Source organism: Metarhizium acridum (genome assembly GCF_019434415.1).
Source record: "Metarhizium acridum strain ARSEF 324 chromosome Unknown scaffold_13, whole genome shotgun sequence".
Classification (NCBI taxonomy): Eukaryota; Fungi; Ascomycota; class Sordariomycetes; order Hypocreales; family Clavicipitaceae; genus Metarhizium; species Metarhizium acridum.
Window position 1 is genome coordinate 2,568,077 of NW_027094016.1, and position 12,118 is coordinate 2,580,194.

Consider the following 12,118-nt stretch of genomic DNA (forward strand, 5'->3'; position numbering starts at 1 on the left):
TTCACGGCGTTGATGTGATGATTGTAAAGTACTGGCGATTTGGTGTATGCGTGTTTCCAAAGTGTACGGTGGTATCCGCGCACGTACAAGGCAATGCCAAATGAATCTAGACAATTAAACCGTCGGAAAAGGAAAAGAATGAAAATGAGAAGCAGGGGAATGACAAAGAAGGAAATACATTCTATTCCGTCAACCACCACTCGTCATCTAATGTCCAACTGGCACCGTACAAACAAGTCTCATCTCCCTCGTGCCCAACACGGATAGTCAAACCGGTCTGCGACCCAGGGGTGCCCGCTACTCAAATGACACGACTCAAGATCCCTCTCTGTCTCTGAAGGGGTATCGCCGTGTCTAATGCGGCTACTCCGTGGTTCCATATGTGCATGAAACGATGGTTGCTGAAATATGCATGTGAGATCAATCGTACGACTTGCATGCATCGGCGGACCTCATGGCCCCCAAGAAGCCAGGGTTCATTGAAAATGCCATTAGAGTTGACGAAAAAAGGAAAAAAGAAACTGGGATATAACCATGACTTGCGTGGATGCCTTGGTGGACATGGCCATATATAGTTATGTATATTAAGATTTATCACTCATTACCCATTACTTTGGTCGTACGACAGGTTACATTCGTCTCCGTCCACAGAGACCACAGACGCCGCAGTCGCCAGAGTTGACATATTTGCCGCTTGCACACGTTGTGCTGGTGCAGCGCCAGGAATTCGGCGTGTGGGTTGGGTCGAGAACATGAGCACACATACTGCATGTTACTGCCCATGAGGGATTGGTGAAGGAGCATATTGAGCATGTTGAAGTGCTTTGTACCGGTGCTTGCTGCCAAGAGCCGCTGGTTTTCTGTTTGGGAGGCCCTTTGGAGATTTGTGCGGCAGCGGGTGCAACCGGTATGTCGTGAAGCCGTGGAGCGTCATGAACGGGTTCTGTCTTTGCGCCCGTCGACCACGAGGATGAGGAAGCCTCCATTTCCGGTTCCGCCTTCACCCGTACTGTCTGCGAGCTTGTGCCTCCAGCACGATCCCTCCTTGCCCGCTTGAACACCTCTGCCAGCTGGCCTAGTTCATTTCGGGCATCAGGATCACTGCAGTCCTCGTCCTGACATACCCTGACCATCCCTCTGCCCGTGCCATCCCTCAACGTTGAACCGTCTACATCAACAGCGGCCTCGCCGTCACCATCACTAGCATCGTCGTCGTACTCGCCCTCACTCTCAGACCCCGTCTCTTCCTTGGCCGTCTTTTCCTCCTCCACCTTGTTCTGTTCAAACCTCGCCAGCGCGGCGGCAGCTCGTAGCTCCCGTCCCCGAGCACTGCTCGCCACTCTCGGTTTCGCCTGCACCCTCTTCCCTTTCTCCAGCTTCGTCTTTGCCTCCTCATCCGCCCCCAGCGCCGTCCCATTCTTCCCAAACCTCTTCAAGATCCTCCGCTCTTTGCGCTCCTTGTACGACAAGGCAGGTTTGGTCCTCCTCTTCCTCCGTCTGGAACGATATGTCCCCCCGCATAAATGCTCCGGGAGAGCCTCGTCTGCCTGTACTTGATTCCGCTCCCACTCCCCGGTCATCAGACTCGCACCACGGCCCCAGATTCCATCTCCTGTGTATCCTTCCTTCCAGAGCTCGTACATCTGCGCGGCGTACTGGTTTCTTACTGCCCAGAAAGCGCGGGAGTGGTTCATTTGCTTGCAATGCGCTAGTTCGTGCATCATGACCATTTGGACGTATTCAAATGGGAGCCAGCGGCCCGTTGAGGGGGACCGGAGAACAAGTTGGATCACTTCACCGGCATTGAAGTTGCGGCCTACAAACTCGCGATTTGGTTCGTATTCTTCGAGGGTCATGACTGATATGTGGTGTTTCCGCATGACAGGGACTTGATGGTGTTAGTAGTCGTAAGAACAGAGACTTGTGGCGTGAGGCTCACGGCATTGTGCGGCAATTCTCTCAAGGAATCCCTGGGCCGTCTTCTCATTCAGACCGGGCAGTGGCTTGATAAAGACGATGTTGGGGTTCGGTTGCGACTTCTTGGCATTGAGTCGCTGGATGCCAATGGGCATTGTAACTGACGAGAAGGCTGTGATGACCAGTGTCCCGGTCTCAGCACAATGAAGAGACTGAAACCAGAGATGAGGTTTAGGATCCTTTTTACACGCAGTTCACCCAGATGCTGACGAGAGGTTTCGAATTAGTCCACAACGTCGGAGAGTTCGACGAGAACAACTTGGCGGGGCGTGAATTGCGTGGCGAAACGGACGCGAAATCAGGTGACTGCTTGCACTTGTTTAACGGTTCCATCATCACAGCTGTAGTTCCCACATTATCCAAAGTTTGAACAAATATTTTTAATGGCTCAAGAGGACGTTAATTTATATAGTTATTGAATCGGAAACAAATCTAACAAAATGGCAAACTTCAATTATGTCCTTCACGGTCACTGACTACCCATGAGGGGCACCGAACGTCACCTCCGCAAATAGACATGCCTACAAAAAGATACTCACATATGCCATGGAGATGCAGGACAGATCATAAACCATATTCTACAATATTATGGCCTAAATACGTGTATTTAGTGTAACAAAATTCTCGCTGATGCCATCGCTAAATCTATCATGCCCAAAACTCCAATATGTTTTGCTAAAGAACAAAATATGCCAATATAGATCAAGATGACGGCAAAGAAGCAGCCCTAAACTCTTCTCTAGCCTCCACATTCGCAATCGCACTCTGGACCGCGCTGGTCAAGTCCACATGGAACAAAGGTCTATTCAGCCCGTGAACAACCGCCCCACGTCTTTTCTGTTTTGCTGCACCTTCTGCCTTCTCATCGCCCGGTTTAGGCAAGCCTTCTTCCGAATCAGAGCTCTGGCCCATCTCCTCGTCTAGTTGACTCATTCGCGACTGGCTTGCCTGCAACTCCCTTTCGTTGGCAGCGTCCTCTGCCAAAGCTGCAGCAGAGTCCTTTCCGCCGATCTCAGCCACGCTGAAGATGGATCTCCATCTGTGATGCAGGCCATCATGAGCCTTTGTGGGGATACCGAAACCTCCGGCCATGAGGGCACGCTTGGTCCAGCGATTATTGATGCATGCAACGTGCCAGTCTACCACACCGGGGGAAGCGTACATATCCAGCTGATTACGAACGTCAATGAGTCGCTGGACAGAGGTGATGTCAACGTTGTTGACAGAACTAAAGTCCAAAATGATGGCCTTGAGTGTAGGCCGTCTGTCGGCTCCTGGATCTTGACGAGATTTGGCGGATTTTCCAGGCCCCGGGTTGCTCCAAGGCCTGTCGCCCGCGCGCTCAAAACTCTCGGGACTGGACCGCTTCGTTTGTGAGAAAATAACGTCGGTGAGATAGTCCAGTGAGAAATTAGCATTGGGATAGTTGAACCCCTCGGAGAAGCGGTAAATGAAGATTCCAGGGTAAGGACTCTCTAGTTCTACCTCAGGATTGGAGCCGTCTCCATGATCCAGGGGAAGGAATATATTGCGTGCAGAGACCTCAGCCGCTCCGTCGAATGTACCGTATTCTCCGTATACCTTTTTATGATTCTCGCCAATAATGTGATCACCAAGGACAGAGTGGACTCGTACTTTGCCGAGGAACCGTCCTCGGGCCTTTAAGATGCGGTATATGAGAATGGCGGCAGAAATGGCGACGGTGGCATACAGGCCGTCCTCGATTTGAGCAAAGACACTGACGAAAACACCAACAAAGAAGACAAATACTTCGATGGGGGAAACGCGCCAGAACTGATAGACTGTATCCGGAGGCGTGATGAGGTCACCGACGGCGTGGATGATGACGGCTGCAAGTGTGGCACTCGGAATGTAGAAGAAGACTGCTGTCAGAAGGTATGTGGCCAAGAGAACGACAATCCCAGTGACAATACCGGCAGCCGGGGTGCGAACGCCGGCCTTTGATTGAATTGCCGTTCGGCTAAAAGAGCCCGTAGATGGATATGCGCCGAGAAAGGGCCCTAGAATGTTGGTCATGCCAATGGCAACCATTTCCTGTGAAGGATCGATGGAATAGTTGTTGACTCTGCCAAAAGATTTGGAAATGGCAATGTGCTCAACGAGCATGACAATGACGGTCGCGGGTAGGTGGGAGCCAAAATGTGAAACAACGCTGCTTGACAGTTCTGGGACAGCGGCATTGCGGAAACCTGCTATTTGGTTAGCCAAGAGCGGTTCTAATGTCTGGTGGTGAGGTTTTGTCTCGTCCTACCCTTTGGAACAGTTCCAAGAACGTGGAATAGTGGGTGTTCCCTACGATGCATGTTGACCAGCCAGCTGATCATGGTGTACAGAAGGATGACAAAGACGGTTCGCATAGTATTCATAAAAAAGATGACTCTTTTGTGGGTTGGAAAACGCTCCGCAGCCGACGTGAGAGTGAATCGAATGAGGTAGAGAAAGAATAGTGCCGTCAGTCCCATGGCCGCGTCAAGTTTCGTCTCGGGTAGGTGTTTCAAGGTGTTGATGATGACCATATACGCAGGATCTCTATTCGAGAAGCCAGTCAAACCCATCAGTGCTGGCAGCTGACTAGATGCAATTGTGATGGCAGATCCAGTCATGAAAGCAGACAGGGAGGTGATGGAAATTAAATCCACGATCCACCCGCATCTCAAAAGGCCGATTCCCAAAACAATACACCCAGCAATGATGGACAGAGCCGAGGCAATGACATGCGGCGGTATGTCTTTGGTATCTGGGGATGAGGCAACATCTTCAACAACGCTTCCCACAACTGTAGATAAGACAGCCACAGGGCCAATAGATATATCTTTTGATGTTCCGAATATCCAATAGGTTATGACACCCATAAAGGAGGAATAGAGGCCGAACTGAGGCTCAAGGTTGGCCAACAGGGCATAAGCCATACCCTGAGGCACGACAACGGCACCAATAGTAATTCCGGCGACGACGTCGCCAGCGAACCATTGGAGGTTGTAGTGCCCTATCCAGGACAGGCAGGGAAACAAGGACTTGGCATAGTTCACCGACTTCTTGCCGTGTCGGTACTTGATCGTGAAGCCATTCAGATGTAGTTGGGGGCCCCTCGACAAAGCTGTCACTGGTTTGAATGGGGAGAATTGACTCTCCTCGGGTGGCATTTTCTGTGGCGTCTTGGTTGGGATCCTCGAGTGTGATGCCAAGAATCTTGGCCAAGGCATGGCCTGTTTTGGTTGCGAAAGAGGACATGGTTGGGTAGCGGTCGAGTCCCAGTCAAGATTGATACCACTGCAGGGTTGAATGGAGAAGATGTATGGCGTATTAGGGCCTCTCGTTACGAAATCATGGTGTTGCGATGACGTATGTTGCAGGTATCAAGGACTGTATCCAAAGGACCGGGAGAGGATAGGTAGGTCTCGGGTTCGATAAACAGGCCAGATGGAGCTCGAGAGCCAAGGGCAAGTAAGGAAGAGGAGAGGCCTTCCAAGGCAACTGATGTAACAAAAAGAGGAAGAAACGTGGAGAAATGTCGTAGCCTGTGGACTGGAGGAGAGGCGGCGAGTATAAGAAATCGTAAGCACCTTCACCCAGGACGATGCTGCTTAAATCCGTGCGTGAACATGCCGATCTCCCGGTCTTGTCACGGAAGTCGTACATGTAATTATAGAACCATTACCACTTGGTAGGCCGACAAGCCGGGGGTGCCGCGCGACCAGCCTGACCTCTCCAGGGTGGGGCTTGTATTGTATCATGCCTCGTCTGCGAACATTGTGGTGAGGTGACGAGTTAGACGAATTCCAAATCGCTCGGTTCAAGACAACAACAGTAAATAAAAACGCAGCCAAGTGCCAAATACGTCATCTGAGATGGTGGGGTGTAGGGCTTTCGTCACTTGGCCGTCAACGCTGAGGGTGGGAATACATCTGCCGGAGGTGTAGTGAATGGATTCATTAGCAGAAAAATCTCTTTCCTCAGAATTTTGGCGGCGTGCGTATATGGCTTCTTCGACCTCGGACTGTTGAGACGGTCGACATCTAAATGCGCTTGCGCGATGAGGTGCTCGACTCGCCCCACAACTTGGAGATGTCGCAATCGCTTCATGGCCGTGAACAGCATAGTGCAGCGGAGATGGCTGCTTCACGCTTCGAATCGAGCTACTAGTACTAGCCATTGCGCGGTAGTACCAGACATGAACCAGACATGACATGTAATCATAAGCCTGTTGGGGGGAGAGCCGCATCGAGCTCCCTCAAACGGCACTGGAGAGGTACTCCGACTTTGTCAGCGGCACGTCTATGTACAACACAAATCTTCAATATCCCGTGTATGTCCAATATTCAAATTGTACTCATATAAATAACATGGCATGTACGGGGCATACTTAGCTGTGCAGGACCTGCAACCATCACTCAACCCCATCTCAAAATGCCCGAGTGTGTGCTTCCTTAACTTTCTCAGACGGCGTATGTCTATAACTCGTCGCGACCCGGCGGCCATAGTTCGTCGTGGCCATTTAAGTTGCTTCATCAAAGACTCTTTGCCTCCCGCTATAATACATCGCCAGTGACTAGGCGAGCTCCATGTCGGCGTGTCATTCGAGCTGTCGCTGGTCAAAGTCCTTTTGGAAACAATCCAAACAACCAGCTGAAACCTTCCACAAATAGAAATAACCTTGCCCGCCAATCCCAAATCATGAAGACAACCATCACTGACCACAACTGTAAATTTCCAAGGACGAGACTATTCCATGTTACTTTGGTCCATTGTGCATTCCGTATCATGGAGTGCCCTTGATCTGATATCCCCGTTCAGTCAGACAGTTCTCTGGTCCAACAGCGGTCTAGAATGTGGTGTCAAAGTGACCTCTGCATTCACGATGTCGCATCATACAACCACTGTCTTGAAGTTGCGGAGGGTACTTTCGTTTTTTTGCAAGTGATAAATGTGGCTCCTTTCTTTGTCTCCTAGATCCGCAAAAAGCGCAGGCGGCATATATTCCACTGCCACAAATAAGCTGTCGTCACAAAGACATGCAGTATTGGGGGGCGCGGCATGTGGTGTTGAGCTCAAGTTGGTTGCCAAGGCCGCAAAGTGCACGACAGTCAGTGTCGGCACTTTGCGTTTGGTGCAACTTCCGGCCTCGGTGTCAATATCACTCCTTGACAAATCCGTCGCCCCAAAACGAAAGGGTTCTTGCTTCTCGGGCAATTGATGCAGAGTCTGGGTGAGAAAACGCCTGAGCCAACAACAGGTAGTGTCAATACAATGAGGCAGGGCTTGCGCTGGGCCTAGCTCATCTGGTTTGTTCACAAGGGCATTTCTGCGCACGCAGCTTCCCAGCCTTTGGTTACCCATCACGCGTTAAGCTCAAACGGTGCCCTTGGCCACAGCATCATCGTGCATTGCAAGTGGCGCCAATTGGTCTGATCGAGTCAGTCGGCCCTCCATCGGTCACGATGTTTCTTCGCAAGACAACAAGGCATGCAGGGAGGCTTCCGAGCCAGGGTCTGGAAGAGGACAGTGCTCATACCGATTACAAGGTCAAAAGATGCCAGGTGAAATGTGAAAGTCGAATCCGAGGTGTTTTGCCAAAATCGACACAAGCCTCTGGAGGAGAATAGACACTGCCATTCGGGGAAGGAGCAACTCGCAGTATTGAAACCGGACTTGTGTGACATTACGACGCGATCCCAGTCTTCCCCGCCTTCTTCCTAGTACTATGTAACCCTAGTATGTAAGTCTGGTTGTGCCTAGCCCACCACGCCTCCACCGGTCCATGCACCATCGCGTCTCGCGTCTGGCATCTCTGCTGACAACTTCTCGAGTTGGCCGTCGTCGTCGTCGAATTGCCATGTATCGTCGTGCCACGGTGTACCGTTGATCCATCTACAGCCATGCCTAGTCCCTCACGAGAGGCGAACCCTCCACCTACCTCGCTCCCCGCCCCGGGACACATCGACCTCCAAGTCCCTCCATCTCCACGAACGCATCGAGCTCTGCGACGGCTACAATCTGCTCACACTCTCGGGGCTGCAAGGTCTTCCAACCAGCCGTCTCTTATTTCACAACAGCGTCGGGACTTGCAGCGGAATGCCTCACCGACCCGGGACTCAAGAGCTACTCGCTCACCTCAGCGGGCTCGCGCCAACAGTGATGCTACTTCGCCATTGATGCACCATATGGGTGCTGTGGCCGGGTTGAAACGCTCCGGCATGAAGAAGCCCGTTTTTTCACACGGGCACCTGTCACTCCAGCAAATATTCCGCGATGGGCCGAGCGATGGTGACTTCTTGGGTGCTCTGGAAAGTGCCCGGTGGAAGGTTGTTGATGAGGGTATCAAAAGCGCAGAGGATGGAATGGTAAGGTGCCCCTCGGTTTCCTTGGCTTTGTCATGATGCTTGTCACCTTATCAATGACAAATTGTTAACTAATGTACTTGTAGTCGCCGCTGAGGATATACGTTTGGCTAGTTCTTTTGGAAGCTCCCATCATGCCCACGGATGAATACCTTGGCTTGATACATCGCGGTGCTTCGCCGGCATATTCAAAAATTCGCAACGACACCTTCAGAACCCTCACCACCGACCCTCTGTTCCGACGAAGGGTGAGCGAGGCAAGCTTGATTCGGCTCCTAAATGCCATCGCATGGCGGTTACATGATGCGAAGGAGGAGGAGCGGCAGAGCAGTCGACCGAGTAGCAGCCATTCGACACATCTCAGACAGAGTCTTGGAGGAAGCATTTCCGGACATTCCCAGGCCAGTATGTAAAACTGTTTACTAGTTGAGTTCTGTGGGCTCAACCTGCTACTCGATGTGCTGTTCACCTACTAATCCTGAGCAGAGTCTGGCACCGGCCCGGAACCCGGCACCTACGTACAAGGCATGAATGTCCTGGCCGCTCCGTTTTTATACGCAGCCCGCAGTGAGGCCGAAGCCTTTGTTGCGTTCCACTCGCTGCTGACCAAGGAGTGTCCTGCGTATATCCGTGGAGCCATGGACGGTGTGCATCGCGGCCTGGCGCTCGTCGATAAAGTGCTTGCCATTGTAGACCCGAAGCTCAGCATGTACCTTACCGCGAAGGGACTCTCGGCTGAGATTTATGCGTTTCCTTCCGTCTTGACACTCTGTGCTTGTACGCCACCACTGCCAGAAGTATTGCGGCTTTGGGACTTTTTATTTGCATACGGCCCGCACTTGAACATCCTATGTATCGTGGCACAACTGACCATAATGAGGTCGCAGATTCTCCAGTCTCCCAGGTGAGTTGCTTTGTATTAAACTAGTCGTCCCATCGTATATACTAACGTGTGATCAGTCCAAACAAAGTCCTCAGGTCATTTCCAGCCTTGAACTCCGACTTGATCAAGAGCGTCACCATTGGGATCATCAAGAAGATCCCCGATGATGTATACTCAGAAATTGCCTCGCACGCAATGTGAACGGCACGACTTGTACCAATACATGTCCAGATTCGTATTGACTCTGCTGCCGAGCCGTACGACTTCTACCGATAATAATATCACTGTAGCTTTTTCCTTTTTCTTGTCGACAACTTCCAGCGCATCGAGGATGCAGTTGTCTGGTTATTAGCTAGGTTAACCCTAGCTATGATTGATGATTGATGATGGGGCAATATGGACGGGGATATGAATGAATGGGTTAAGAAAGCGGGGTGGGAATCCATGGAATATGTGCTTATTTAGGTTCTTTTGGCTGAATTGTTTGGAAATATTGGGATTACTGAGGTAGAAGAAGGATGACAGAACTATGTCGGTACTTGTACAATAAGATGGGTAGCGAGCGTGTATATTAATGAACCACTGCAATGGAGCACGTCCAATTGTTCCTGTCTTTCTCATGATATGGTGAAGTCTGGACTTGGTAGAAAACAACGCTTGCATGTACTCTAGTCCTTACTTTTACTAGTTATATACCCTTCTAGTTTTACACAAATGCTCCGTAAATGCCCGAAACGCCCAATGTAAATGCTCCATGTTCAAGAATCGCTGGCGAAAGTGCAGCCAAGACATGGTAATGGCCCCGTCTGAAGAAGTGAAAAAGTCTAAGTCTAAGTCCTTCTAATTCCCACCTCATACCTCACTACGTCGTGCGATAACGTGCTTGCCTCATCCAGTTGTCTTCCGTCTCTCATGTCGTTTGTGATTGCTGGTTCCCTGGTCCCTGAAAACCTAATCAAGCCCCTGTTCGTTAAAAATATCTCAGTATGCAGGACAGCCGCCTTCCGCACGGTGGAAAGCATTCGAGAAAAAGGTCTGCATGGCCGTGTAGTGGAACAGGATGCCCCCCAGGACAGCAGCGTGCCACAAATTGTGGCTGCCCCCAACATAATCGAACATGCCTGGCCACCAGCGCTCAGGAATCTTGCTCGCGTAGACAATAGCGCCGACAAAGTAGACCAAGATCGACTTCAAGATTGGCGAGTAAAAAGTGACGACGAAGTCGGGGCCGTGGGTCAGCGACAACTGCAGCATCGGCATGAATCCCGTCAAGGCGAGTCCAATGAAGAAAGCCACTCTGGCCCAGGCCATATCCGTGCCGTTAAATTTTGGGTGCCATGGGAGAATGACGCCCCCGATGCCCAAGACGGCTGTCAGAGACATGTATACCCATCTGCTCAAGGGGTCACAATAAAACGCGGTGTACTCGGTGGTCATGATGGATGCCGCGATCAGGAGTGAGATTCCGGTGTAGTCGACACAGGCAAAGATGGAGATTGCGTCGACGTCGGCAACGGCGTTCATGGTATGCCAAATGGTGGAGCAGACCAGGGTGAGGCAGGCCATGACGAAGAAGACAGCGGCAACGAAGACGTCGCTCTTTGAGCTCAGGGAGAAGTTGGCGCTGGCTGGGTAAAAGTAGAGTGCTACGGCGAGAACAAGGACAAGGCCGATGGCGTGAGACCAGATGTTGATGAATTCGTTGGATATGTTGAAGGCTGACTGGACACATTCAATCTTGGTTTCGGTGAAGCGATAGCCCTTGGTGATGTGAGGATTGTTGCGCCAGGGTATGGGCAGGTCGTTGTAGTGAAGCAGGCGTGTTTCTCTCGCCTTTGCAATGGCTTGTTGAATGTGTTCCTCCAGGGACAGCGCGGCTCGTCTTGCCCTTTCGAGACCTTCATCCATAACACCCCTTGCTCTTTCGATGCTTTCGTGAGCAACACGACGGCCTTCATCCATGAAGGCTTCCGCAGCGGTCGTGGCACCGGCCAGACCTTGCTCCCGCAGCTTGTACGCCCGTGCTTCAAACTCGGAAAGCATCTCCTCAAGGAGATCAACGCCGACACGAGCCTTCTCGTGCATCGACTCGGCAGCAGTCAAAGTCTCCTGGTAGCGCATCTCCAGCGTCTCCACCATGATTTGCAGGCGCCGCCTGCCGGCACCGATGACCTCTTCGGAAGCCTGGGAACATCTTGTCCTGACGGCCTGCAAAGTCGCAAATGCGCGAGAGAAACTGTAGTCCCTGCCGAGGTCGCCATAGTAGCTTTCAATAAAGTCCAAGCGGCGCTCCAGCTCGGAAAGAAACAAGTCCACCTTGAGCAGCAGGCCCTCCTCGCCTTCCATGATGGTTTCTACTATTGACTTTCTTCGCGGTAGGAAAAAGGAGTGGCGTCGTCGCTGGTTCGCGGGGTTGTCGGTATTCTGCATCTCGGATCCAGAGGCTCTAACGGCGCATGTCCCCAATTGTTCATCATCGCGCGGCTTATAGCCACAGGCCGACGTGATGGCAGTGGTCACGTCGCTCATGATGAAGAATTCGAATTCAAAAATCCCATGGCCGGATGGGCGGAATGGCGGGTTATATGTGTACTTGGGCACGGAGTCGTCCGTATAGGCCGGGTAAATGTTGCCTCGGGCTGGGCACAAGATGATTTTTGCGGGAGTGTCAAAGAGAGAGTGAGAGGGAGAGTTGGAGGGAGGCCAGCAGAGGACCAGACACCACGAGTGACAGCGGCCGAGGACAATTGGCTGGGGCACAACGGCCACAGCGGACTCAGCAGGAGAAGCGGGGCCTTTCGGAGGAGCGAAGGCGCTGTTGAGGGTCGCCCGGTCCCTTGGCCCCAACCAAGTGTGCAAGAAGCGTCAAGCACGAGGCGGAGAAGAGGGGCCTAGATCT

The 12,118-nt window shown here is 51.8% G+C and overlaps 5 protein-coding genes across 5 annotated transcripts; 1 reads left to right on the forward strand and 4 right to left on the reverse strand.

Moving 5' to 3' along the window:
- Positions 1–629: 629 nt before the first annotated feature.
- J3458_003401 (uncharacterized protein) lies at positions 630–2,072 on the reverse strand (the record flags this gene model as incomplete). The annotated part of the gene is made up of 2 exons (XM_007812393.2): positions 630–1,888; positions 1,940–2,072. The coding sequence occupies 2 exons, from the start codon at positions 2,070–2,072 to the stop codon at positions 630–632; spliced, it is 1,392 nt and encodes a 463-aa protein (XP_007810584.2).
- Positions 2,073–2,679: 607 nt separating this feature from the next.
- Positions 2,680–5,141, reverse strand: J3458_003402 (uncharacterized protein; the record flags this gene model as incomplete). The annotated part of the gene is made up of 2 exons (XM_007812392.2): positions 2,680–4,187; positions 4,250–5,141. The coding sequence occupies 2 exons, from the start codon at positions 5,139–5,141 to the stop codon at positions 2,680–2,682; spliced, it is 2,400 nt and encodes a 799-aa protein (XP_007810583.2).
- Positions 5,142–5,322: 181 nt separating this feature from the next.
- J3458_003403 (uncharacterized protein) lies at positions 5,323–5,637 on the reverse strand (the record flags this gene model as incomplete). The annotated part of the gene is made up of 1 exon (XM_066117731.1): positions 5,323–5,637. One exon carries the CDS (start codon positions 5,635–5,637, stop codon positions 5,323–5,325), a length of 315 nt encoding a protein of 104 aa, XP_065977522.1.
- Positions 5,638–7,874: 2,237 nt separating this feature from the next.
- Positions 7,875–9,420, forward strand: cdc16 (the record flags this gene model as incomplete). Its single annotated transcript, XM_007812391.2, has 4 exons — positions 7,875–8,339; positions 8,423–8,741; positions 8,823–9,240; positions 9,297–9,420. 4 exons carry the CDS (start codon positions 7,875–7,877, stop codon positions 9,418–9,420), a joined length of 1,326 nt encoding a protein of 441 aa, XP_007810582.1.
- A 780-nt stretch (positions 9,421–10,200) lies between these two features.
- Positions 10,201–11,885, reverse strand: IZH3 (inc metabolism membrane protein; the record flags this gene model as incomplete). Its single annotated transcript, XM_007812390.2, has 1 exon — positions 10,201–11,885. The coding sequence occupies exon 1, from the start codon at positions 11,746–11,748 to the stop codon at positions 10,201–10,203; it is 1,548 nt and encodes a 515-aa protein (XP_007810581.1). The 5' UTR covers positions 11,749–11,885.
- Positions 11,886–12,118: the final 233 nt, after the last annotated feature.